The sequence below is a fragment of the Podarcis cretensis genome (assembly GCF_951804945.1).
Source record: "Podarcis cretensis genome assembly, chromosome: 5".
NCBI classification, from domain to species: Eukaryota; Metazoa; Chordata; class Lepidosauria; order Squamata; family Lacertidae; genus Podarcis; species Podarcis cretensis.
In genome coordinates, this window is record NC_137174.1 from 8,696,672 (window position 1) to 8,724,611 (window position 27,940).

The 27,940-nt window shown below is 44.2% G+C and overlaps 1 protein-coding gene across 3 annotated transcripts in view; it reads right to left on the reverse strand.

The window, feature by feature from the left end:
* Nucleotides 1-27,376, reverse strand: part of SPON2 (spondin 2) — a 269,742-nt gene extending 242,366 nt beyond the window's left edge. For 2 of the 3 annotated variants that reach the window (XR_013838606.1, XR_013838607.1), the window contains exons 1-6: nucleotides 27,056-27,376; nucleotides 26,187-26,445; nucleotides 25,619-25,842; nucleotides 23,132-23,323; nucleotides 18,403-18,577; nucleotides 13,170-13,481 (exon numbers count right to left, since the gene is read on the reverse strand). Coding sequence is in view for 1 of the 3 variants with exons in the window: in XM_079975415.1 (XP_079831541.1) it covers nucleotides 13,303-13,481; nucleotides 18,403-18,577; nucleotides 23,132-23,323; nucleotides 25,619-25,842; nucleotides 26,187-26,409 (993 nt within the window). In the remaining 2 variants the exon portion in view is untranslated. Of the gene's footprint in view, nucleotides 1-13,018; nucleotides 13,482-18,402; nucleotides 18,578-23,131; nucleotides 23,324-25,618; nucleotides 25,843-26,186; nucleotides 26,446-27,055 lie in introns of those variants that run through there. The other variant, XM_079975415.1, reaches the window with a different exon arrangement.
* Between the last annotated feature and the right edge of the window lie 564 nt (nucleotides 27,377-27,940).

A 27,940-nucleotide genomic window follows, 5' to 3' on the forward strand; every position in this document is an offset into this window, starting at 1 on the left:
CACCTTCCATTAGTTGAAGTGGGAGGTCTATAAGGGGAGGGTGACCTCCTGAGGGACCCCCCACACAATTCATGACACTTGCATGTAGCCTTTGCATGTCAGCAGCATGGCTAAACAGGGCTAAGATGCCCATAATCCAATAAAACGGAATAAATTCAGCCTACTGAAATAGAAAATACATTATTTCTTGTGCAATAATTGTTATCACAACGAGCCCTCCTAGAGCTGCATGCCTGAATATCAGTTTCACATGGTCCCCTTTGATTTATTACCATTTTGGAATGGTTCATTAAACTCATACTGGTGGAACAGATCTGTCCATTTCTACGCACAGGAGAAGCCTTTGTCTGTCATATCTTTGATCACTAGTTTGAATGGGTTCAGGGCGACAGAGAGATAGCAGGGGTTTTTTTTCCTGGCTACTCTAAATGCTTCAGCCTGTCTTTGCTCTTTGTGATTGACACATCCAGGAGTGAATGTTACTGTGAACACCGTTCAGTTTTCTCCACTTCTAGATAGCATCAGAAAAGCAATCCTTAAAGTGGTCAGCAATCGCTGCAGTGAAAATTTATATACAGTATTTCAGCTGAAAAGCAGAAGGGGGGCTGGATAGAAGGCTGAACCCTCTGCTAAAGAAAACCCATGCTTTTTAGTCACACCAGGGAAAGCAGATCCAATGTTATTCAAATGCTTTCCATAGAAGTTCAGTTTCTCAGGCATATATTACTTCAAACTGGACCCCATGAATAGCTAGGAGTCTTATCCCAAAAAAGTGACAGATTCCTATCTAGATTATAAACATTACAAACCCCCTTTTGCTTCTCTGCATCAGTTGTATAAAAAGCTGGCAATTGTGTTAGACAAGCAAAAAGTAATTTGCTTCATTTTGCCAAACAAAGGAGGCTTTGTGGTATAGAAATGTAGATATGTATGTTTTGGAAATGTGAATGAGTCTTGTGTAATTTGCAATGTTTTGTAAGTCGACAATTGGATGAAGCAATAATAGAATTTGGTATGGTTTGCATTGCAGAAATGTTGTGTGTTTCCAAGGACCCTGATACTTATCGAAACCTCTGACCACTCAGAGATTTGGGTACACTATTGTACACTGAATACGCAATTTCATTGGACAAGTATACTTCGATCTGTGTTGAATTGTGGTCATACTGTATTGAGAAGGAGTTCATGGTCATTTATCTTGGCAAATTTGTTGAGGGATCTTCCTGGAAAATAAATGTAGATGAGAAGATAAAACCAGAGCCTCTGAAGTAGCATTTTCAGAAATATTTTGCGTGGTAGAGATGTGTACAGTCGTACCTCGGAAGTCAAACAGAATCTGTTCTGGAAGTCCATTCGACTTCTGAAACGTTTGACTTCCAAAGTGCGGCCTCTGATTGGCTGCAGGAAGCTGCAGCAGCCAATCAGAAGCTGTGGAAGCCCCGTAGGATGTTTGGCTTCCAAAAGATTGTTCGAAAACTGGAACACTCACATCCAGTTTTTAATCGTTCAGGAGCCAGAACGGTCGACTCCCAGGGCATTTGGGAGCCGAGGTACAACTGTATATTTGGAAGAACCGAATGTATGGATGAGATATAATGATTTGGATTTGTTAGACACTGAGGAAGAGTTTAACAGCTCTCCTTGAAGTTTAAAGAGACCCAACTGCTGGCAATTACAATAATAAGGGCCGGAGAGCATTGTTTACCTTTGCTAAAAAGTGTTTGTTATAGATGGAGAGGCATAATGAATGACCTAAAAGTGAGAATTGCATAGAAATACAGTGGTAAATCGGTTACATACACTTCAGGTTATATATGCTTCAGGTTACAGACTCCATCAATCCAGAAATATTACCTCGGGTTAAGAACTTTGCTTCAGGATGAGAACAGAAATCTGGAATGAATTAAGTATTTAACCCGAGGTACCACTGTAGAAAACAAGCAGAGAAGAATAAAAAACCCCAGTGAGAGCCAGTTGGGACAGTTATAATGTCACAGGAAAGATTACATGCAACAAAGACATATTAAAATGGGGAATGGATTTATAAAGATACCGGAAGCTATGAAGCTACATTGATTAATTCAAGGTATTGGAAGTAAGTGAACATGCATCTGTACCTTCCAGGTAGATTTAAAATTCAGGCTTTTTTCTTTTCTTTTGTGAGCTCCACTGCAACTCAATTTAAAAGGTAAAGGTAAAGGACCCCTGACAGTTAAGTCCAGTCTCAAACGACTCTGGGGTTGCGGCTCTCATCTCATTTTACTGACTGAGGGAGCTGATGTTTGTCTGCAGACAGTTTTTCCGGGTCATGGGGCCAGCATGACTAAGCCGCTTCTGGCGAACCAGAGCAGCGCACGGAAACACTGTTTACCTTCCCGCCAGAGCGGTACCTATTTATCTACTTGCACTTTGATGTGCTTTCAAACTGCTAGGTTGGCAGGAGCAGGGACCGAGCAATGGGAACTCGCCCCGTTGCAGGGATTCGAACCTCCGACCTTCCCATTGGCAAGCCCTAGGCTCAGTGGTTTAGACCACAGTGCCACCCGCAATTTAGGCATACACAAAAGCCCACCCTAAAATTGATGCTCCCAGTATTTACGAAAAGATCCTGACACGTTTCTTACAAACAGTTGTTCCCAAAGGAATTTCTGTACAAAGGCAGACCCTCTCTCTGGGACATACAAAGAGTGCTTCTTAATCAGTTATAACCAAATATCATTGGAAAATAAGTGTCCCCAACCAGAGAAGAGTGGCAAACCAAGTTGATGGACTATGTTGAAAGGGCAAAACTAACTTGAAAGCTTAGGAACCAAGAGGACAAGAACTTAAAAAAATAATGGGGAAAAATTTATAATTTATTTAGGAGACCATTGTCAGCAGATGAAAACATCAACAGGATTTTAATCTCACCTGTGAGGTAACAAAGACTATGGATAATTCAGATGGATTTTTTTAAAAAATGTGGATAACTGACTGATATGCAGTTGTAAGCATTGAAATTAGGACCCATGGAGGGGATGAGGGGAAGTCTTGAGATTCAGAGTAATCTCTTCATATGGATTTGTAATTGATTTTGTTATAGGTTTATATATATTTTTTTAAACCAAATAAAAATTATTTTACAAAAGGGAGAAAAAGTGTCTTATCAATTGAGAGCCATTGCACAAATGATCATCTTTATGCCCTAGTGAGAGTGACACATAACAGCAGCTTCTGAGTTTTAGCCACCATGTTATGCCAGAACACAAAGGACTTGCTCCATCAGCGGGGGATGTTTCTCTGGGCACAATGATCAAACTTTGCTTGGGTGTTGCCTAAGATCAGAATGATCATGCAGGTGGGAACTGTAGCTTCCCCTAGATTTACCCCCGTGAGCTCCCTGTTCTGTATATCTCCATTGCAGTATTCTTTCTCTCTGCCTTTCTACAAAAGGATTTCACGCTTGCCCTTCGGTGTGCGCCAAGATGCTCAGAGAGCAGCATCCATTACCACATCAGTTCCTTGCCCCATCGTGCTTAGCTGTGGTGAGGCTGGTCACAGACTGGACCACCATGTAGATGATGGAAGGTGTAGTTAATCACCAGTGTATATTACTGGCAATGTTTGCATTGCAAAATTTATATTAGGCTTGAATAGGGGAAGTGTAGAGCAGACACGAGTGGTGCTGTGGTCTAAACCACTGAGCTTCTTGGGCTTGCTGATCAGAAGGTCGGCGGTTCAAATCCCCACAACAACGGGGTGAGCTCCTGTTGCTCGGTCCCTGCTCCTGCCAACCTAGCAGTTCAAAAGCACAGCAAAAAGTGAAAGTAGATAAATAGGTACCACTCCAGCGGGAAGGTAGATGGCATTTCAGTGAGATCTGATTTCCATCATGGTTAGGGGAAGTGTATGGAGCTGGGGGCTTTGGATGAGAAGCAGAAAGCAAAAGGAAGCATGATGCATATGACGGCAAAAAGTGCAGGACACACAGACCTGTGCTTGTACAATAGACAAGAAAATTAGTTGGTGAATATTAAAAAAACCATAAAGATAAAGAAAATAAGTAATGGCTACCTCCCTAGTCAAGACTGTAATCTCATACATTATTAGAAAATAGGTCAGAGTTTTTTTAATAATTCATTCCCAAGGAGCCTTATATAAAATGTTAGTTATGTGAGACAATAAAAGCCTTGTAAGGATTCTCAGAAATAGAAATGGTTTGTTTTATTTGGACTTTATTAGACATAATCATTTAGATTATGTGCAATAATTGGCCATCCTTACCATGAATACCAGATTGCAGCTACGGAAATGTAGTTCCTTTAGTCTGGGCAGAAATAAATCCATTCCCATCCCCCTTTCGTGTTTATAATATCCCTTCAATACCTTGCCAAGCCAATCAGGAGAAAAGAAAATTGCTTTGGATAGGGATCCTTATCTATAAAATATGTATTTACCTTTTTATTGATCTTCTTACCAATTGACAACACTCCAAATTTTGATTCGGTGTTTCTGAGGCATGTTAGCTTGGAGAGGTGGTGTTGTGTGAGGTCCTATTCTGTTTCCCCTCTCAATATGGGCCAGTTTAAACACCTACAAAGCCAACTGGGCACAAACAAGTTGAGCACTCCGCCCAGAGGCCCGATTCTGAGAATTATGACAATCAGGCCTCTGTGTCTGTTCCACACTTAAATGCATGTGGGGATGCTTGCCTTTGCCTTCAACTGACCAAGAATCCTCTTAGTCTGAAGGAAAAGGCAGCCTCTATCCCTCAACATGGAAGAGCTGCCATACAAAGTGAAGACGTGGCCATTGGCTGAAAGAAACAAAATCACAAAATCACATATTCTCCATCCTCAAGTCTAATGTGTGATTATATTCAAAGCCAGATATCTTTGGAAAGTAACCTGGATTAGCCATTATACTGAGCCTATTTTAAGTTTTGGCAGTTTTGGTTTTTTTTAAGGCTCAAAACCTGTAACAAAATGGTAGTTTTGCTCAGCTCAGAATTCATAAATCTTCATCACTTCATAACCTCCGATTTTTACACATTGAGCCTTAAAATGCAAGTGTTGAGATGAGTCTGCTATTGTATCGTTTGCATCTGGTCTAAAGGTATAGCCTAACATAAACTGGTGACCAGGTGTTGTTGTTGTTTAGTCGTTTAGTCGTGTCCGACTCTTCGTGACCCCCTGGACCAGAGCACGCCAGGCACTCCTGTCTTCCACTGCCTCCCGCAGTTTGGTCAAACTCATGCTGGTAGCTTCGAGAACACTGTCCAACCATCTCATCCTCTGTCGTCCCCTTCTCCTTGTGCCCTCCATCTTTCCCAACATCAGGGTCTTTTCCAGGGAGTCTTCTCTTCTCATGAGGTGGCCAAAGTATTGGAGCCTCAGCTTCAGGATCTGTCCTTCCAGTGAGCACTCTTAGTTAATTTCCTTCAGAATGGAGAGGTTTGATCTTCTTGCAGTCCATGGGACTCTCAAGAGTCTCCTTCAGCACCATAATTCAAAAGCATCAATTCTTTGGTGATCAGCCTTCTTTATGGTCCAGTTCTCACTTCCATACATCACTACTGGGAAAACCATAGCTTTAACTATACAGACCTTTGTTGGCAAGGTGATGTCTCTTGCTTTTTACGATGCTGTATAGGTTTGTCATTGCTTTTCTCCCAAGAAGCAGGCGTCTTTTAATTTCGTGACTGCTGTCACCATCTGACCAGGTAGGTACGGTAAATTAAAAGCATGATAGTTTGTGTAAATCATTTTTTTCTGTTTAGTTTTGATATGGTGGAAATAAGGTCTATAAGGTCAATAGAAATTGACCTCTTTGATAATTAAGGTGAGCTGACAGGCTGGGCTTGTTTTTCTTGCCAGACAGAGGGACAGAGGGAGAATATGCCCCTGCCATTAACCCATTGCAAAAGCCATCTACAAGACAAAAGACCCTACCAGTAACTGAGGGGGATGTGGGACTGATGTCACACACAAAAAAAAGATGCCCTTTTACCCAGAGGTTTTTGCAAGAAGTTCGGGAACAAGGAGGAGGAAATTAGTTAGAACTCCATGCCACGCCAGCAGGAAGAGGCTGCACTGAGAGACCAGGGGCCAGGCTGCTATTTTGGACCCAGGCTCACTGATCAGGGCAGTGAGAGGCACTCTTGGGGCATAATGTTATGCGCGCGCACACACACACCCCACTGAAGGCTTCCAGGTGTAAATATGTGTGAAAAACACATATTTCTTTTCTTCCTTTTCTTTTTTAAAAATAATTTTTGTTTGATTTTACAAGTATAAAATTACAACAATACAACCATATACATCCACATTTAAAGATTCCTCCTAATCTCTGGACTTCTCACCTTCCTCCCCTCCATGGGCCCTATTAATTAACCTTTTCTGCTGCATCTTTCGCAACATGTGAACAACTTGCATATAAACACAGATTTGCCATGGACAAATTCAATGATATTTGGAATCCATTCTTACAAATGCTGTAATAGGTTAAAATCTGGTCAAGTACAAAAAACAACCTTGTAAGATATACCGTTTTGGGTTTCCCCCCCCACTTTTATTTACTTTTTCTCTTTTTTGTTTGTGTCTCACCATGTCTGCCACACATATAGTTATGTCCTTTTTGAACTTTCAATAAAGGTGTTTTAAAACAACAACAACCTTTTCAACTGCATCTTTTTCAATAATCCGTATTTTATATAACTCCATTATCTCCATAGTACTTGCTACATTACAAGTGTTATTGCAATCCTGCCATTGTTTTCATCTGTGGTCTCTGAGATAAATTATAAATTTTTCCCATTCTTTATGAAAGTTTTGGTCTCCTTGGTTCCTGAGCTTTCCGGTCAGTTTCGCCATTTCGACATAGTCCAACAATTTAATTTGCCATTCTTCTTTGGAAGGGACATTATCTTCTTTCCATCTCTGGGCTTAATAACATCTGGGCGGCTGCCGTCACATACATAAAAAGTCTTTTCTGCACCCTTGGAATATCTGAACCTATAATTCCTAAAAAAATCATATTTCTAAGACAGTGCAGACTCCACTGTGCCTTGCATTTCCAACAGAAAGACAACTTGTGTTCCTGAGATTTGTCTTTTCCGCTATGCCATGAGTTTAAACACTATTTTGTGCTCATTCCCAGGTGGTGCAGCTATGCAGACAAGGAACAGATAACTGGCGAATGTTTCTGAGGATCTTGTTCCAGGCCACATATAAAGATAATGGCCACATGGTGTATTGTTTTCATTTATTATTCTCTGTGGCCTAACTCCATATAAGGCTGCTTCCAGCGTTTCCAGCTCCAATACGCAGCAGCCTAAGCAAGATGTTATCAGAGTGTGGTGGAGACACAACCGGCACACCAGCCACAACGGGAGAAAAGTGTTCGGTGTCAAAGAGGCTGCTGGAGCACAGTAGTGGAGCAAAGGATGGTCCTAAGCTGGGAATCTGATGTTTTAGGCCAAGGGTGACTGATCTGTTCTCTGCCCTGCTTCCCAGTAAAATGTAGCACTTCACCTAAGAACAGAAATGGCAGTCTGAGACAAGGCAGCACGTTGTGCTTGGTCCTTCTCGTATTCAATACAGCTGTGGTTCTAGTACAGGCAATCTTTGTTTTTATTGCCAATGCAAGAAGTAAATTTGTTGTTGTTTAGTCATTTAGTCGTGCCCAACCCTTCGTGACCCCCTGGACCAGAGCACGCCAGGCACTCCTGTCTTCCACTGCCTCCCGCAGTTTGGTCAAACTCATGTTGGTAGCTTCGAGAACACTGTCCAACCATCTCGTCCTCTCTTGTCCCCTTCTCCCTATGCCCTCCATCTTTCCCAACATCAGGGTCTTTTCCAGGGAGTCTTCTCTTCTCATGAGGTGGCCAAAGTCTTGGAGCCTCAGCTTCAGGATCTGTCCTTCCAGTGAGCACTCAGGGCTGATTTCCTTCAGAATGGATCGGTTTGATCTTCTTGCAGTCCATGGGACTCTCAAGAGTCTCTTCCAGCACCATAATTCAAAAGCATCAATTCTTTGGTGATCAGCCTTCTTTATGGTCCAGCTCTCACTTCCATACATCACTACTGGGAAAACCATAGCTTTAGCTATACGGACCTTTGTTGGCAAGGTGATGTCTCTGCTTTTTAAGCTGCTGTCTAAGTTTGTCATTGCTTTTCTCCCAAGAAGCAGGCGTCTTTTAATTTCGTGGCCACTGTCACCATCTGCAGTGATCATGGAGCCCAAGAAAGTACAATCTCTCACAAGAAGTAAATACATACATGCAAAGGAGCACTTGCTTCACTTCCTTTAAATAAAGAAAAGAAATAATTTGCAGCTATGGAGTTCTCTACATACAAACTGATTTAGCTGTGCTTCATGCAATGCAGACGGTTGGGTTAGATTGCCCATTCTACGATAGCTGGTTTGGGGAAGTAACCTTTTAAAAATGTTCACAAACTCTAAACACAAGGTATCCTATAACTTCAGTTTACCCTTTCCCCTGGATATTAAACAGCGAAGATTTACTACACGACTCCAGAAATGAGATCAGTTATGAGTTATGAGGGTCTGCATCAAGTCTACCGCGAAAGGGTATTGATTTTAAGGTAACATGGCGCCCTCTGCTGTATCTCCACTGTGGTTAAAAAAATAAATCTGACGGAAAGCATACTGGGAAAGCCATGTCTCAAAAAAATAAATATTAAGCAGAATTCGCATTCAATTAAGGAGGGGTTGCTTCCTGGTTAAATGTACTTGCACCCCTAGTACACATACACTCATATTCTGAAGCCAAAGTTTAAGAGAAAGCCATATTGAGAAATGATATTCTTACATGCCACCCCTGTCTCCACAGCGGTGCAAGATTCCAGGGTTCCCAGATTCCATATGAGGTGCAGCAGAGACTGTGGTGTGCTTATGATATATGGCTTTATTTACACATATATACAGTGGTGCCTCGCAAGACGAAAAGAATCCGTTCCACGAGTCTCTTTGTCTAGCGGTTTTTTCGTCTTGCGAAGCAACCCTATTAGCGGATTAGCGCTATTAGCGGCAAAGCGGCAAAGCGGCTATTAGCAGCTTAGCGGCTTAGAAAAAGGGGGGGAAATGCAACAAAAATTGCAAGACTCACAAGACGTTTTCGTCTTGCAAAGCAAGCCCATAGAGAAATTCGTCTTGCGAAGCGCCTCGAAAAACGGAAAACCCTTTCGTCTAGCGGATTTTTCGTCTTGCGAGGCATTCGTCTTGCGGGGCACCACTGTACAATCTTAGTCTAGATGGAGGGAGTGCAGAGCAGCCACATCCTAAGAGGGCCTTGCCTTCTTTCCCTCACTGTTAATGTTATGTACTGAAGTTCTCGCCCTGGGCTAGCAGGGGGATACTGTAGATAGTTTTCACTCAGGTCCACATATGCAAATAAGGGGTCGAAAGTGACGTTCAGTAATTGGATAGTTACAGAAAATGGTTACTGTTGCGTTCTAGTGGAGCTCTATATAAGCAGGCTGGCTGAACCCTTCAGTTCAGTTCTGTTCTGGCCTGTGAATAAACAAGAGCCGTTTGAAGAATCGCTGTGTCGTCTGCTATGTTCACCCACAACTTAACAGTTAACCCAGTGAAAACTGTTTCCTCCAGCTACATCATCCAGATTTTAAATCCCAAACCCTTCTTGTTTTTGCACACCAACACACAGCTGGAGAAGGGGCCCTATCCCTTCTTGGCCTGGCAGCCTTCACCTTCTGATGGTTTCCTTGATGGGCCATCGCCAGTCTTGGTCTCCTTTTAATGGCCCATCTTAGTGGCTATGCCAGGGGCCAGCTGGCCAGCTGTGAGCCAGTCCACCATCCCTCAGACCATGTGGTGGGCTGGACTATATTTTTGGGGTGGGTGGGAATGAACAAATTCCTATGCCCCACAAATAACCCAGAGATGCATTTTAAATAAAAGCACACATTCGACTCATGTAAAAACGCGCTGACTCCCGGACCGTCCGTGGGCCGGATTGAGAGGGCGATTGGGCCGCATCCGGCCCCCAGGCCTTAAGTTGCATGGGCTATGGTAAGCTGGCCTGGTTTATTAGCATCAACTAAGTCCAGGGGGAAGGGTTCAGCATTTGGCACAGTTTAATCAAACCTTGGTTAATTCTATCTTTTAGTAAATTCTAAAATGATGGGTCCCCTTTCACCCACAAACTCTGGAACCCAAACACATAACAATATATATGTGAGTTTGGGTATATAATGATCACCATTGATACTGATTTCAGTAAAGCGTGTGAGATGGGATGTGTTTGTAAAAGAAAAAGAAAATACTTTTCTCAACGCTTAGCATATGCAAAATGGCTAAAATATGAGGAGCTACTAAGATGGCCGGGGGTTTGGAGTGGCGCTGTGGGTTAAACCACAGAGCCTAGGACTTGCTGATCAGAAGGTCGGCGGTTCGAATCCCCGCGATGGGGTGAGCTCCCATTGCTCAGTCCCTGCTCCTGCCAACCTAAAAGTTCGAAAGCACGGTCAAAGTGCAAGTAGATAAGTAGGTACCACTCCGGCGGGAAGGTAAACGGCATTTCTGTGTGCTGCTCTGGTTCACCAGAAGTGGCTTAGTCATGCTGGCCACATGACCTGGAAGCTGTACGCCGGCTCCCTTGGCCAATAAAGCAAGATGAGCACCGCAACCCCAGAGTCGGTCACAACTGGACCTAATGGTCAGGGGTCCCATCTTTTACTAAGATGGCCAGCTGACAGCAGTGACCAGTGACCCTACCAGAAATGCTTTCAAGTAACAAAATTTATACACTTTATTATTATCTCTCTCCCTTTCACTCTCCCCCCCCCACCGCCTTGAAAAGCAAGCCCCTTCCCTGTCTGCGGAAACTGACTGTCCTTGATAACAGTTTATGGGGAGTGATCTCTATGAACCCTGTGAAGCATGCCCAAAATTTGAAATGGTCAGAAACTATGTACATGAAGTGCAGTGAAAACATAAGAAGAGCCTTATCAGGATCAGGCCAGTGGTCCGTCTAGTCCAGTATTCACCTTAATTCCTAACCCTAAATCAGGGGTCAGCAAACTTTTTCAGCAGGGGGCCGGTCCACCGTCCCTCAGACCTTGTGGTGGGCCGGACTATATTTTGATAAAAAAATATATGAACGAATTTCTTTGCCCCACAAATAACCCAGAGATGCATTTTAAATAAAAGCACACATTCTACTCATGTAAAAACACACTGATTCCTGGACCATCCGCAGGCCGGATTTAGAAGGCAATTGGGCCAGGTCCAGCCCATGCCCTAAACCTACCCCCAAATCCTCATGCTAGCCTGTTCCCTAACCCAACCTATAATCCTGACCCTAACCCCAACTCTAAACCTAGTCTTAAACCTAACATGAACCACAGTCCTCAGCCCCGGCCACAAACCTTAATCTAAAGCCCCAACCCTACGCTTAACGCAAGCAAATAACTCTAACCACTAACCCTAACTCTATTCCCTACACTAAACCTATCCCCTAGCCCCTTAAACCTAACACGTAACTAACCCTAAGCTTAAATCTAACCCTAACACGTAAACCTAACCTCAAACTTATTGGATTACAGTGGTACCTCACAAGACGAATGCCTCGTTTTTTGAGTTGCTTCGCAAGACGGATTTCCCTATGGGCTTGCTTCGCAAGACGAAAACGTCTTGCAAGTTTGTTTCCTTTGTCTTGCAAGTTTGTTTCCTTTTTCTTAAAACCGTGCATTCACTTCGAGGAGCAACTCTTAGCACGCGGTGTGGTAGCCTTTTTTTGAGGTTTTTGAAGACTTTGGTATTTTTGAAGCTTTTCCAAAGTCCGTGCTTCGCAAGGCGAAAAAAATCGCAAGACGAAAAAACTCGCGGAACGAATTAATTTCATCTTGAGAGGCACCACTGTATTTTTCTTTTCTCTTCCCCACCCCCACCCCCACCCCACTTTCTCTTCATTTTTCTTTCTTTCTAGTAGGATTATGGAACACTGCCCAACTCTTGCGTGAGCATATGGTAGAACAAAAGAATGAAATCTCCATTGATGGAGAAATTGGCCTACTGGGCAGAGAGCAATAGGGCACCACTTCTCAGCTTGCAGTGCTCCTCATGATGCCCTTTCCAAAGGCCACTGAGACCCTGAGTGCCAGGAACTGTCCCCCGACCCCCTGGCCTTCTGGTCAGCCTGTGGCCTGTTTGGCAGGTCCTGCCTCAGGTTGTCCAGGAAAGGCTTTCTTGTCCATCAACCAATGTCTCAACTGGGAGGATGTTTTCTGTGGTGAGCAAGACAGTAGCACCCCACCAGAGCAATTTGCTTCCAAATCCTGTGTCCCCATGTGGGGGGAAACCAAGGAAGTTGCAGCCATTTTGGGTTTCCTAATACAAGCCGGTTGGATTTCCAAAGATTCCCCCCTCCTCCGGATCACAGTTTGGGTTTGGGGGTCAGATTGGGTCTGGAGATTCTTGGGTTGGGTTTGATCTACATTGCTGAATTGAGCCCTAGAAATTGATGTAGCAGTTGATGTTCTGTTGTATAGATTGTTGTTTGACAGTTCAAAGGGTCTTAATATGAGATGTGTCATTTTGATGCTTTAATGTAATTGTTGAAAACACCTCAGGATCTTACCTGATGAGGTATGGTTTCCAAATGGATGAAATGAATAAAAATGGCAGGCCGGTGATGGCTTGGAGGAGTTGGCTGGTTCTGGGTGATCTAGCAAGCCAATACCAGCCGGCAGCCAAACAAGAGAATTATGGTTTGTTACGGCATTCAGACCATAGTATTTGTCTCTGTGTGATAATGGCTAGCCAAGTTATTTTGTCACGGGGCATTCTTCTTATCCCTGAGAAAGTCCCGCCTCTTATTTTGTACACCAACGAGGAGACTAGTCTTGTATTTTATTCTCTGCCTTTCCTGTATGGTTCTTTGTTTTGTGCTTACCTGCATTAAATATGTTTGCAAATAACACACCATAAATGTCAAAAATCCCAGCAAAATAATTCAGAAGAGTACAGTGCATATAAATACATGGCAAAGAACACATTCTAATTCTTAAAGGTAGTGGCCTTTACTTTTTTTTTTTTTTACAGATATGCATGTCTGATAATTGAAGTACATACGGTTGAGAAATGTTTCTGCCACCAGGTGGCACTGCAGTAGTCCATAATAAAAAGGCTGTTTTCTATCTAGCAACTCAGTTTAGCAAAAACATTTCAACAAAATATTACAACTATTCTGAAAAATAAGGAATATTAACAGGAATAGGTGGTGTTAGCCAAGTGTATCCTATATTTAAATTATCTAAATTATTGTCCCAGAGAACCGTCTCACACGCAGTTATCTGGGTCGCATTCTTTTTCTTCATTCAGTTCTGGGCAGGGTATTCCATTATTGGCCGGCTGTAGACGTATATACCGAGTTCGTCTTTTAGTTCCTAAATGTCCGCACGTGCCTCTACAGAGGCCCCAAGAAGACCACAGCGATGTCTCACAATCCAGGGGAGTTTCTGCAATATACAGGAAATTGATAAAGCAATAGGCGTCTGCTTCAGATCCAGGAGCCAAGTGTACATTATCAAGCATCCTGCCCCCAACCTTGTCCCTCAAGGCCAGGAGAAGGCGATGGAAGCTTCCTGCTTTCCCTCAGCTATGGTACGCTGTGTTGACAAACTGTGGTTAATTTCAAACAAGCCAGGTTTAAACCATAGGTCTCTGACAATAAGTGGGGATAGTCCTGGGCCCCAAGCCTTGCAAGCCTTTAAAAGTACAGTGGTGCCTCGCAAGACGAAATTAATCCGTTCCGTGAGGCTCTTCGTATAGCGGTTTTTTCGTCTTGCGAAGCAAGCCCATTGACAGCTTAGCGGATTAGCACTATTAGCGGTTTAGCGGCTTTTAGCGGATCAGCTGTTAAGCGGCTTATCAGCGGATCAGCTGATAAGCGGCTTAGCGGCTTAGGAAAAGGGGGAAAAAGGGGGGGGAAACCCGCAGGAACTCGCAAGACATTTCATCTTGCGAAGCAAGCCCATAGGGAAATTCATTTTGCGAAGCGCCTCCAAAACGGAAAACCCTTTCGTCTAGCGGGTTTTCCGTCTTGCGAGGCGTTCGTCTTGTGGGGCACCACTGTATAAGCACCAGCACGCTCTGAGTGCCAGGATAGTTGTTCAAGATCTGGTGACTTGTATTAAACTAACTGAAATTTCCAAATATATGAAATAGTCTGTCTATGGGGAGAGAGAGGAGAGAGAGGGAGAGAGAGAGATTTTGCTGAGTTTGGCTTATTTCCTCTAGTCTAGAGGTCAGCAACCTTTTTCAGCCGTAAGCTGGTCCGCCGTCCCTCAGACCATGTGGCGGGCTGGACTATATTGGGGGGGGGGGGGGAATGAACGAAATCCTATGCCCCACAAATAACCCAGACATGCATTTTAAATAAAAGCACACATTCTACTCATGTAAAAAAACCAGGCAGGCCCCACAACTAACCCAGAGATGCATTTTAAATAAAAGGACACATTCTACTCATGTAAAAACACACTGATTCCTGGACTGTCCGCGGGCCGGATTGAGAAGGCGATGGGGCCACATCCAGCCCCCGGGCCTTAGGTTGCCTACCCCTGCTCTAGTGATCTGTTCTAACATCTCTTTTGATCTCTCAGTTCACTGTTTCTGATAGCAGTGGTCTATAGTCCAAGGTTTGCATCAGGCTTCCTGTCTTAGCTTCTCCTTCACTGTCAAAGTTAAGCAACAATGGAATACATTGTAGGCTCAGAAAGTTTTCTTTGAGGTTGAATCCTGACAAGACAGAAGTACTGTTTTGGGGGACAGGGGGTGGGCAGGTGTGGAGGACTCCCTGGTCCTGAATGGGGTAACTGTGCCTCTGAAGGATCAGGTGCGCAGCCTGGGAGTCATTTTGGACTCACAGCTGTCCATGGAGGCGCAGGTCAATTAAATGTCTAGGGCAGCTGTTTACCAGCTCCATCTGGTCCACCGGCTGAGACCCTACCTGTCCGCGGACTGCCTCGCCAGAGTGGTGCATGCTCTGGTTATTTCCCGCTTGGACTACTGCAATGCACTCTACATGGGTCACTTTGCAGGTGACCCAGAAAATACAACTAATCCAGAATGCAGCAGCTAGACTGGTGACTGGGAGTGGCTGCCGAGACCATATAACACTCAGCCTAGTATACCCGAAGGAGCATCTCCACCCCTATTGTTCAGACAACACACTGAGGTCCAGCTTCAAGGGCCTTCTGGCAGTTCCCTTACTGCGAGAAGTGAGGTTACGGGGAACCAGGCAGAGGGCCTTCTCGATAGTGGCACCCGCCCTGTGGAATGCCCTCCTATCAGATGCCAATGAAATTAACAACTACCTGACTTTTAGAAGACATCTGAAGGCAGCCCTGTTGAGGGAAGTTTTTAAGGTTTGATGTTTTATTGCATTTTTAATATTCTGTTGGGAGCCTCCCAGAGTGGCTGGGGAAACCCAGCCAGATGGGTGGGGTATAAATAATAAATTGTTGTTGCTGTTGCTGTTGCTGTTGCTGTTGCTGTTATGAACTACTGGACAAACTATGAAGATTCCTAAGAGAATGTGTGCTAAATGCTTTCACTTTCTAAAGGTATAATATGCATAAATGATTGCCTTGAATTTCCTTTTAGGAAATTCCTAGGCATGGAAATCCTAGGCTCAAACAACCATTGGTGTAAGGAAAGAGTTAAGGCCCTTGAAAGTTCACTCAAGCACCAGAATGCATGGGAATGATAAATTATGATGCCAGTTTTGGCTAACTCTGACTGAACATAAGCAGCACTGGGGCTGAAAGTCCAAGAGAAAGTGTACATGACATGTTGCGAAATTTGCTTCCTTCCTCAGCGGTGATTACAATTTCCATGCTGTTTGACACGTGGGTGAATTTGTAAGCACCTTAACTAAACACTTACTAAAAAGTAAAGGGACCCCTGACCGTTAGGTCCAGTTCCGGACGACTCTCGGCTTGTGGCGCTCATCTCGCTTTACTGGCCAAGGGAGCCAGCATACAGCTTCCAGGACATGTGGCCAGTATGCCTAAGCCGCTTCTGGCGAAACCAGAGCAGTGCACGGAAACACCGTTTACCTTCCTTGCAGAGTGGTACCTATTTATCTACTTTGACATGCTTTCGAACTGCTAGGTCGGCAGGAGCAGGATCTGAGTAATGGGAGCTCACCCTTTCGCGGGGATTTGAACCGCTGACCTTCTGATCGGCAAGCCCTAGGCTCTGTGGTTTATACATCCCCAAACACTTACTAGCTGAAGGTAAAAGAAACTTCTCAGATGGACCAGGGGTGTTTGTGAGAGGACCTGTGCCCTAAGGTATGAATGAAGCAGCAGTCTGCACAGTTTTTAACCAAAGTAAAGCAGAGGCACTAATGGTCGCTCTTTCATCTAGTCAAATAATTTAACACACTCGGTGAGGGCTGGTTGCATCCCTCCACATGCCTGTGGTACCATTGCACAACCTGCAGCTTTTTAAAATCAGCTTTGCGCTTTGTTGTGGCTGGTCATATGAATGTCCAGCGGGCAGTGGCAGCAATCTTCCAGCAGATGTGTGGCATCAGCATAAAGCACTTCATGTGATCTGCCTGATGAAATTTCACTCTAGCCAGTACAGTGTTACCTTGGTTCTCAAATGCCTTCGTTCTCAAACGCCTGGGTATTCAAACGCCAGAAACCTGGAAGTGTTCCAGTTTTTGAACATTTTTCGGAAGCCAAACGTCCGATGGAGCTGTCAGCTATTGTTTCTGGAACACCTGCACCAATCAGAAGCTGCACCTTGGTTTTCGAACATTTCAGAAGTCAAATGGACTTCTGGAATGGATTAAGTTTGGCGCTTTTGTTATTGCTATTTATTTTGCGTTTTGGTTTTTGAGGCTTTTTTGGTTAATTTGTTTTTTGTGACTGTGGAACCCAGTTCAGCTACCATAGCTGTCAACGTTTTCCTTTTTTTTAAGGGAAATTCCCTTATTCCGAATAGGATTCCTCGCAAGAAAAGGGAAAGTTGACAGCTATGCAGCTACTGATAGATTGACTGTGTGACTGCGGAAGTGGATAAAAGCCCCCCATCCAAACATTGACTATCAGTGCAGGTAAGGGAAAAAAAATTAATTGATTAGTGCTTCCATTTTATGGATCAATGGTTTTGTTAAGATAGTAAAATTCATGTTACATTACTGTTTTAGGGGTTGTTTTTAAAAGCCTGGATTAATTCGTTTTGCATTATCTTTGGGAAACCGTGCCTTGGTTTTGGAACGCTTTGGTTTTGGAACGGACTTCCAGAAGATATTAAGTTTGAGACCCAAGGTACCACTGTACACCTTTGGAAGTAAACTTCACTACCACTTGCAGAAGGGAAATTGTGTGGTAAACTGTAGTCAAGCATAACTAGCAAGCTGAGGGCTGGTTAATGCATGAAGGGGTTAAGGCCACAAAATTGCATTCCTAGGCTCAGCTGGGTAACATCCCTCACCTGGAAGAAAGTTAAGTCCCCTCCTTTCCTTGTTCTTTTTTCACCATGTGAACTCACCAAGATAGCTCACTACAAGCTCAGACCACGTACTTAGTGCTATTTCACTATATTTTGTATCCCAAGATTTCTGCCTACTTGCTACTGCATGGAATAACACGTGAATCTGACCTTCTGACCTTCAGTGTTTGTAAGTAAAGCATTCAAACTTACTAATGGTATGGTCTGTTCATTGTGAGAGGGATAGAAAGGGGAAGCATAATAAGCAGCTAGAACAGAATATTTAAAAGGTCTATTATTCCATTGCTTAACTTTGCTGCATGATTCTGTGTTTTTAAAGTCTGTTGGGGGCTCTTTTTTTGCTGGAGAGTATGTTTAGCCTTAAGGGACGCGGGTGGCGCTGTGGGTTAAACCACAGAGCCTAGGACTTGCCGATCAGAAGGTTGGCGGTTCTAATCCCCACAACGAGGTGAGCTCCCGTTGCTCGGTCCCTGCTCCTGCCAACCTAACAGTTCGAAAGCATGCCAAAAAGTGCAAGTAGATAAATAGGTACCGCTCCGGCGGGAAGCTAAACGGCGTTTCCGTGTGCTGCTCTGGTTCGCCAGAAGTGGCTTAGTCATGCTGGCCACATGACCCGGAAGCTGTACGCCGGCTCCCTTGGCCAGTAAAGCAATATGAGTGCCACAACCCCAGAGTCGGCCATGACTGGACCTAATGGTCAGGGGTCCCTTTACCTTTACCTTTATGTTTAGCCTTGCACTTTGGATCTAGGGATCCAGCCAATGCTTTTATTAATTATCCCACAGGGATTATCTATATAAATCTATTTTTGCCATTTCTCCATATGATCTCCCTGTGCATTCATTTTTTTCACATTACATACATACTTCTAGCAAAACAGTCCACGTTATCAAAGTGTTAAACACTTACCTGAAACAGAATCATCAATTTCATTCCTGATTGCAGTCACATTGGGCTGAGGAGGAGGAAATCCTAGTTTGCCTCTTTTCACTTTTATCATGGTTACTCGAGCGATAGGTGGCAATTTTTTAAGCTTGGGGTAATAAAACGAGTTTGCTGGGTGACTTGGAGAGGAAGAAGTGATCTGTGAATTGAAACATGTATACAAAAGATACCAATTTAGTATCACAAAGGGAATCTGCAGCAAAATTTTGCAGTGCGGATTGCTCCTGCGCAGGATTCCACCACTTCCATTTTCTGTCCCATCACCATCCATCATAGTTCTGCACCCATTGAACACTCTCAGTTCTTATTTTTCCCTAAAGGTTTCTTTTTGATCTTGGGGCTCCATCAAATCTGCTGGTGGATAGATGGCACGTTTGGGCTGTATAAGGACAAGCAGTCATAGAACTATTAGGATAGCTCTCAATGTATATTAGAAGAGTGCACTGGCTCTGGCCAAATATATGCCAGTCTTGTGGTCTGGGCAGCCCAAAACCTCTGTTATGTACAGTGGTACCTCGCAAGACGAATGCCTCGTAAGACGAAAAACTCGCAAGACGAAAGAGTTTTTCGTTTTTTGAGTTGCTTCGCAAGACGAATTTCCCTATGGGCTTGCTTCGCAAGACGAAAACGTCTTGCAAGTTTGTTTCCTTTGTCTTGCAAGTTTGTTTCCTTTTTCTTAAAACTGTGCATTCACTTCGAGGAGCAACTCATAGCACGCGGTGTGGTAGCCTTTTTTGAGGTTTTTGAAGACTTTGGTGATTTTTGAAGCTTTTCCAAAATCCGTGTTTCGCAAGACGAAAAAAACTCGCAGAACGAATTAATTTCGTCTTGCGAGATACCACTGTACTGAGCAACAAACCATGCTGTAACATGGTTCGATTCTCACCTGTAGGAGGCCAGTCAGCAGTTGAAGGTTTTTCAAGAAGGCAAAAGTGCTAAGAAAAACACTATTAAGTATGTGCATTCCAACGCCATTAGTAAAGGGTTCGCACCTGCATAAACAAATTGAATTTTTTTTTTGGGGGGGGGGGGGAGTGCCATGAATTTTAATAATTCAAAAACACCAATAAAGCTCCCCCTCACATTGTATCCTATGGATGGGTTGCATGTTACAGCCTAAGAATGGCTTTAGATGTGAACTTTTGGTGTTTCCCTAAAAACAGGTATCAATGTGCAGACCTCTGTGCATGGCAGGGAGCACCATGTAGAAAGAAAAAATAATAATTGCACCTATTTGTTGCGGCAAAAAAGCTCTTGCCTCCGGAATGCTCTTTTAAAAACAGCATTAGAGAAATGTCAAAAGAGGGGTAGAATTTGGTAGGGACAGGAAGAGGGATTGTTGATCGTGAGCAGCATAGCATGCTCTCCAAAGAGATACTAGGCAGTTTTAGACAGCAAGATGCAAAAGGATTCAGATAACTGCAAAGAGGTTTAGAAAGGCGGCTATAATCCATAGGTTTGTAGAAACAAGAACCAGTGTGGTCTGAAACACCAGATTTCGGATCTTGGCAAGGAGTAAGAACTGCCGCAACTTAGCTATAAGCAGACAAGGTGCCAACTGCAGAATATGCACTGGGTTTGAGAGTTAGGATAGTGATCAACTTGTTCTGGAGTCACACAAAAAACCCCATACTTTATGACATCACATTTGACTGGGAGCCCAAATACACAGAGTTGTGTGCATCGCTTGATGCCCTCGATTGCTAACTCAGAAATTGAGGAGGAATTAAAGAACCTTTTAACGAGGGTGAAAGAGGAGAGTGCAAAATATGGTTTGAAGCTCAACATCAAAAAAACGAAGATCATGGCCACTGGGCCCATCACCTCCTGGCAAATAGAAGGGGAAGAAATGGAGGCAGTGAGAGATTTTACTTTCTTGGGCTCCATGATCACTGCAGATGGTGACAGCAGCCACAAAATTAAAAGATGCCTGCTTCTTGGGAGAAAAGCAATGGCAAACCTAGACAGCATCTTAAAAAGCAGAGACATCACCTTGCCAACAAAGGTCCGTATAGTTAGAGCTATGGTTTTCCCAGTAATGATGTATGGAAGTGAGAGCTGGACCATAAAGAAGGCTGATCGCCAAAGAATTGATGCTTTTGAATTCTGGTGCTGGAGGAGACTCTTGAGAGTCCCATGGACTGCAAGAAGATCAAACCGATCCATTCTGAAGGAAATCAGCCCTGAGTGCTCACTGGAAGGACAGATCCTGAAGCTGAGGCTCCAATACTTTGGCTACCTCATGAGAAGAGAAGACTCCCTGGAAAAGACCCTGATGTTGGGAAAGATGGAGGGCACAGGGAGAAGGGGACAACAGAGGACGAGATGGTTGGACAGTGTTCTCGAAGCTACCAGCATGAGTTTGACCAAACTGCGGGAGGCAGTGGAAGACAGGAGTGCCTGGCGTGCTCTGGTCCAGGGGGTCACGAAGAGTCGGACATGACTAAATGACTAAACAACAACAAGAACTGCTGCAACTTAGCTGTCAGCAGATAAGGTGCCAACTGCAGAATATGCACTGGGTTTGAGAGCTGGGATAGTGATCAACTTGTTCTGGAGTCACAAAAAACCCCATACTTTATGACATCACATTTGACTGGGAGCCTACTGTAATGGTTGTAAGGGGGTTACTTGTGCGTAAGGTGCCTTCAATTTCAGTTAGATTGCCTGGTTCACCATGCCTTGGCTGACAGCCCACACTCCGTGGCTGGTCAGTCGCTTGCAGAATCCGTCAGTGGGCGTTTCTTGAACCTCTTCCAGCATAAGAGCTATTTGACGCCAAGTCTCCTCCTACTTTCCCTGCGTGGAACTCGTCTGCGCAAGTAAGGGGAAGGCAGAGGCGTGTCAGCGCTCTCCCCACTAGTCTCTGGTGAAGGGTCTTGGAGCCCTGTCTCCAAATCCTCCATCTCCTTCTCTTCTCTACTGGTGTTACGCTGAATTCCTTCCCCCCTGCTGGTCCCCTCTCCTGCATCGTTTTGGAGCCTTGCCTCCACCTCTCGCTCTGATGTCAGTTCCCCGACACCTACATACACAGAGTTGTGTACATCGCTTGATGCCCTCAATTGCTAACTCTTAAAATCAGGAGGTAGTGCTCTTGTGAAAGAGGCTTATGTGATTTGACCTCTATACAGATGTCCAATGAACGTCTCTTGTTGTCGTTGGCATCCGTCTGTCTCGAGAGACAGTGGAGTGCACCTCTGGGGGTGAAGTCGAACCACTGAGATTCACAGCACTTGCTGTGGCTGCAGAGACCAGTAGTAACCCATAACTGCTCCCTCCCGCATTGTGTTTGCTGGATTAGTGCGCAAAGTGACCTGCTAGGTCACTTCCTGAGCAGTGTGTATGTAGATCCTGGGCCAGTGGGTCCCCAGATGTTGTTGGACTACAACTCCCATCATCCCTGTGCTCTGGCCTTGCTAGCTAGGGGTGATGGGGGTTGTAGTCCCAAAACATCTGGGAACCCACAGGTTGAGAAAGGCTGTCCTGGGCTGCCCACATGACAACATCCCAAAGATATCCCTTAAAGCAGCAGAGGTTTAGAACTAGAGTTTTCCCTTCCCCTGTTGATGAGCCCCATCTGCCCCACACTTCCCTCTACAGCAAATGCAGAAACTGCCCAAAATATAGACATCGTAGAGACTGAGGGACAGAGGAAACAGGCATGATCTCAACCTCCCTGGCTTAAGTCAAATCTGCGTAAAGCTCTTGTGTGTTTTGGGGGTTTTAAAATTTTATTAAGATGCATCTATAATGGAAAAAGTGGAACTGGGAAGGCGGGGGGGGGGGAGAGACACCCCTGATTCCACCATCAAGATATCATTAAACGTTAAGGTTTCTATATAAATAATTTTTCAAAATATAAGCCAACAGTCAAATACAGTGGTACCTCGGGTTAAGTACTTAATTCGTTCTGGAAGTCCATACTTAACCTGAAACTGTTCTTAACCTGAAGCACCGCTTTAGCTAATGGGGCCTCCTGCTGCTGCCGTGCCACCAAAGCATGATTTCTGTTCTCAACCTGAAGCAAAGTTCTTATCCTGAAGCACTATTTCTGGGTTAGCGGAGTCTGTAACCTGAAGCGTATGTAACCTGAGGTATCACTGTAATGCCAGCAAATTTAATTTCCATATTAGCTTTCGTTTCACTAGAATTCATTATTACGTAACAAAGTTGAATTAATTGAGTAAGTAGAATTAATTAATGTAGATTAATCAATTAAACATTAATTTTGATTTGGGTCGCTTCACACTTCTTTGACGGAATGTCCCGACTATAAAACAATGCAGCAGAGGATGGTTCAGCTGAAATGTGGAATAATAAAGTTATGGCACAGCATGTCCGTCCGGGTCATGTGGCCAGCATGACTAAGCCGCTTCTGGCGAACCAGAGCAGCGCACGGTAACGCCGTTTACTTTCCCGCCGGAGCAGTACCTATTTATCTACTTGCACTGGCGTGCTTTCGAACTGCTAGGTTGGCAGGAGCAGGGACCGAGCAACGGGAGCTCACCCTGTCGTGGGGATTCGAACCGCTGACCTTCTGATCGGCAAGTTCTAGGCTCTGTGGTTTAACCCACAGCGCCACCCGTGTCCCTATGCTACCATCGCAATTACGGCTGTGATATAAAATAATGATCACACTAATGTTGAATGGAATTGTGTGCTTGACCAGTCAAGGAACGGCTTAGAAACTTACCTCTGTGACAGGATCCTGTGGGATGGTGGCAAAATTGGGGGAGGAAAACGTGAAGCCGCTGTCAGTGCCAGCATCATACGGGAAAAGATCCAAAGATACTTTCTGTTTCCAGTGGTCTTTTTCACACAGATTTAAACTGTCAATGCCCACGAACCAGTCAGGGCTGGGCACAATTCGCACCGCAATGGACACCTAGCCATTAAAAAGAAAAGAAAAGGCTTACTTCAGAACCCGAATTAAGCACTTTAGATTAAGCCTCCTCAGATTATTGCACCACAACTTCAGATGTAAATAAATCAGTGTAACAGTAATATCATAACATACCCTCCAAAGTTTCTCCAATGGAAATAGGGATGTCCTATTCAATAGTCATAATAAGTTGATTATTTATATGCCACCCATTAAATATTTTTTTAAAATCCCTATACAGGCTTCTAAAGGTTGTATCTCCTTGGCTCAGGAGTCACATAAGGAAAAGCGGGACATTCTGGGATCAAATCAGAACCCAGGACGCCTTCTGTAAATCCAGGACTGTCACTGGAAAACAGGGACACTTGGAGGGTCTGTCATAATCCTGTTTTAGAAATAATCTACTTTATTTATTTTTATTTATTATCGCACAATACGGCCCTTTCCCACATCACACTTGGCGGCCTCTTGAGCAAAATATATTAAACTCTGTGGTGCTTATATAAGAGACTCTTCTTCAAATAGTTTCAGTCATGCACATATTGCGCTGTGTACAAAGCTGTTTGTGCAGGCGTGGAGCAGACTTCTAATGTGATGGGACGTTGCCTTCCTCTCCTCCTCCTGGCAGTCTCTGCTCCACCCTCAAAATCTGCAGTGGGTGAAAAGAGGAAGGTGACTTCTGCTCACGCAGTTCCACCCATGCTTCCAAGAGCTGCAACCTTTGATTGACAAATCAGTTAGATGGCTCAGTTGACCCTCAGGCCTATGCAGGGGGGGGGGAGGCAGCTGGATACATTTGTGATAGGCCTTGGAGGGCTAAGCTGGTTGACGGGCCCCTGCCAAACAGGCTGTCATGCCAAGAGCACCCTGTCAGAGGTGGTCGTAGTTGCGGCACCCCCAAGGTAAAAAAAGGTGAAGGTAAACGACCCCTGGACAGTTAAGTCCAGGCAAAGGCGACTATGGGGTTGTGGCACTCATCTGGCTTTCAGGCCGAGGGAGCCGGCATTTGTCCGCAGACAGCATTCTGGGTCATGTGGCCAGCAGAACTAAACCGCTTCTGGCGCAACGGGACACAGTGATAGAAACCAGAGCACATGGAAATGCCCGCCGCAGCAGTACCTATTTATCTACTTGCACTGGTGTGCTTTCAGACTGCTAGGTTGGCAGGAGCTAGAACAGAGCAACAGGAGCTCACCCCGTCATGGGGATTCGAACTGCCAACCTTCCGATCGGCAAGCCCAAGAGGCTCAGTGGTTTACACCACAGCGCCACCCCAAGGCTCTATGCCTAGCATGACCAATCTGGTTGCACTTTCCTAAATCTTCCACTGGACCCGTACCTCCCAGCTGACTGGGGACTTAATGCGCTGCTAGACTTTGATAGTAAAATCTGGACCTGTGTTACTGCATACTAGCAGATTAGGATCTGATTAGGCGCTCCTGCCACCGCAGTGGCGCATGTCCTGGGCTGTCGGAGCCACATGACTGGTGCAACAAACTGGTTTATCTGAGCTACCTTGCTCTTATGTAACCAAGCAGGCTGCTTTTTTTGTTTAAGTTTATAACTTTATTCTAACAAGACTCTCGCCCCGGGCATCACACAAGCTCTGCACGGGCCTGTTGACACCCCAGTTAATAGGATCCAAAATGCAGCAGTCTGATTGGTCCTAGAACAATAGGATCCAAAATGCAGCAGTCTGATTGGTCCTAGAACAATAGGGTCCAGAATGCAGCAGTCTGATTGGTCCTAGAACAATGCAGCAGTATGATTGGTCTGCAGGAGCCACCCAATCCAGCTCCAGATGGAAGTGAATCCACAGCCTGATTGGCCTACAGGAGAATTCTGGAATTAGCCAATCACATGCAGCCCATTGTGTAAATAATGTATATAAAGCAGTTTGGGGGAACTTTCATTTTCCTCCTCTCCACTATGAGCTGAATAAAGAGCATGAAATCCACACTCGACTCCGAGTATATTTCATAACTACTTATATTTTTTAAAAAACATATGAAGGTGGCAGGAACCATCTTAAAAGAGGCATTCCCGCTGCGGACAGCTACACAACGACATGACTCTCCTCAAAGGTGCTTGCTGTGACGTACACATCTAAAATTTAAGGATGCCCGGTTATTGAAAACCATTGTTTTAATTGCATGCAATTTTGGGTGGAAAGCAACTGATTGAATAACACACTCGTTTTAAGTAACCGACTTCCATTTCTTTAATCAGGTGATGGCTCTATTTTTAAATTTATCTTTTTACAAAAAAAATAGGCCAATGAGCATTTCCCCTACTTACCAGCGGGTGTCTTGGGTGGAGCTCCAAGTTTGCGGCCGTTTGCCCCGTGCCAGTGGCAATGGCAGGAGCGGAGAATATTCCGTGAATGCTTTGGATTTTTTCCCCAGCTGCTTCTATTTCCTTCATTAATGCCCAGGGTTCACCTCTTTCGGCAAAGTCACGCATCCCGTTGCTGGCAAACTCGTTCATTTTCCACATGTTGTAGTCAGAGTTATGGGCAGCGCCTGTGGAAGGGAAGACATTGCAGCAGGCAGGAGTCTGGTTTAGATTTGCTAAATAATATGCTGTATGCTGTTCCTTCTCCTCTCTTTCTGAAGTGGAACAAGCTATGTTTAAAGAAGTAAGGTATGCTGTTTACTTTAGCTGCAGCAAAATTGGAAACAGAAGCTGAGCTGGAGAAACCAGCCCCACATTGTATAACACGGAGCTTGCTGAGAGTGCATGTTTGGTCTCTCAGTCATAGGAACTTAGACGTAACTTGATTACAAAAAAATTAATAAATTAAGAAAAGATGGTACGGTTTTTAGAGAGTTAGCTTGCCTTTAGTAACTGCACGAGCTTGACTTACCCAGAAGTGACGACCATTGTGCTGGAGGCCTGTACAGAGGGTATTGCTTAGGGAACGATGCTTGGCTCCACTTTCCTGTGAAAACAATGGTGTACCTTGCAAGTTCTTCTGCTGTGCAGACAGAGTCTTCCTCAAGAGGCAAACAATTAACAAAGCTCAGAACAGTGAAAAGCAATGCTATGATGATTCTATAAGAGCTGGAGACAGCGGTCAAGTTTTCCATTTCCTTGCCCGTGCGGAAAACCCTCCACGTTCGTCGCTGTGGGTTAAATAAATGAAAACTAGATACAGTTAGACTCTGAGCATGCAGGAAGTCAGCTGCCAAAAACTCTGCTGCATTTAAGAATCATAAGACTTTCAAATAAGTTGAAGTTGTAACAGTACCCCAAACAAATGTTTCCGATTGGAAAATGAAACATGTTTCTGGTGACGTGTTTTTTCAAGATCCGTTTACAGTTTTGCTTTTTCAGTCTTATTGGAATCACATCTTGGCCCAATTATGTTAGCAATTGTTTCGGTGCGTGTGGTATATATGTTTTAAAATATTAAGTTGCATGTCATTTTGCCCAGAGACATACTTCCTTTGAAAATTGAGTTTTAAAACTGCTTCATGGCACACAACACTGTGGGTCGGAGTTAGTTACATGCAAATTTAAGGCATAATCTAGCTGCTAGGTCCCATGATGTAGAAATTAGGGCACATTTTACAAGGTATTAGATAATAAAACACCAAACTATGATTGTTTTAAACAATAACTTTTAACATTATTTTAAAAACTTCTTTACTTTAAGAATTGGACAGAATTAAAAACAGCAGCTAAGATAGCAGGAATGTACATTAGTAATACATACAAATATTTCACACTTACTGGGTGGTGTTTCCTGTAAAGCCCTGGAAAGTTGAGAGCCCTTGCTTGTTCTTGCAGCTGAGCAGTTCTGCCACAGAAAAGGAAGAAACCAGAGTGCTTGCTGCTATTTATGCCAGAAGTTAGGTCCCTTTGGTCCAAAGCTGATTGCAACCTTTAGACTAGATGAGCCGAATGCATCTTGTCCTTGTTTGAAACGTTTTCACTGTTTCATGAGAATTAATAATAATAATAAAAAACCCTATTAAAATTGTGGTGCCAAACAGATAAAACAAGATTTTAGAGAACCTTACGTTATTGCCATCAGTTTAAGGTTTCTGAAGACTGTACATGTCTTTGTTCTTGCTTTCATGCCCCGAAGCTAAGGACAAACTGCTTCCAAGACAAAACCTTTCTCGTGGAAGAGTTTTAGATGAGAAGCACATTTTTGTAAGTTTTATTGGTTGACAGATGGCTTTTTCAAGTATTGACTGAAAGCACTCCCCTCTAATTCACCCATATGCGCACGTCTCAGCTGGAAGAAGAAAACCAAAGGTGCCTAGGGAAAATATTGTCACTACAAATATGCTTTAGGAAAGCAATTATACACTGTGTACATTTTAATTGCTGTACAGTATCTGGAGAAGCATGGGATGCGGGTGGCGCTGTGGGTTAAAGCACAGAGCCTAGGACTTGCCAATCAGAAGGTCGGCGGTTCAAATCCCTGTGACAGGGTGAGCTCCCGTTGCTCGGTCCCTGCTCCTGCCAACCTAGCAGTTCAAAAGCATGTCAAAGTGCAAGTAGATAAATAGGTACCACTCTGGCGGGAAGGTAAATGGTGTTTCTGTGTGCTGCTCTGGTTTCGCCAGAAGCAGCTTGGTCATGCTGGCCACATGACCCGGAAGCTGT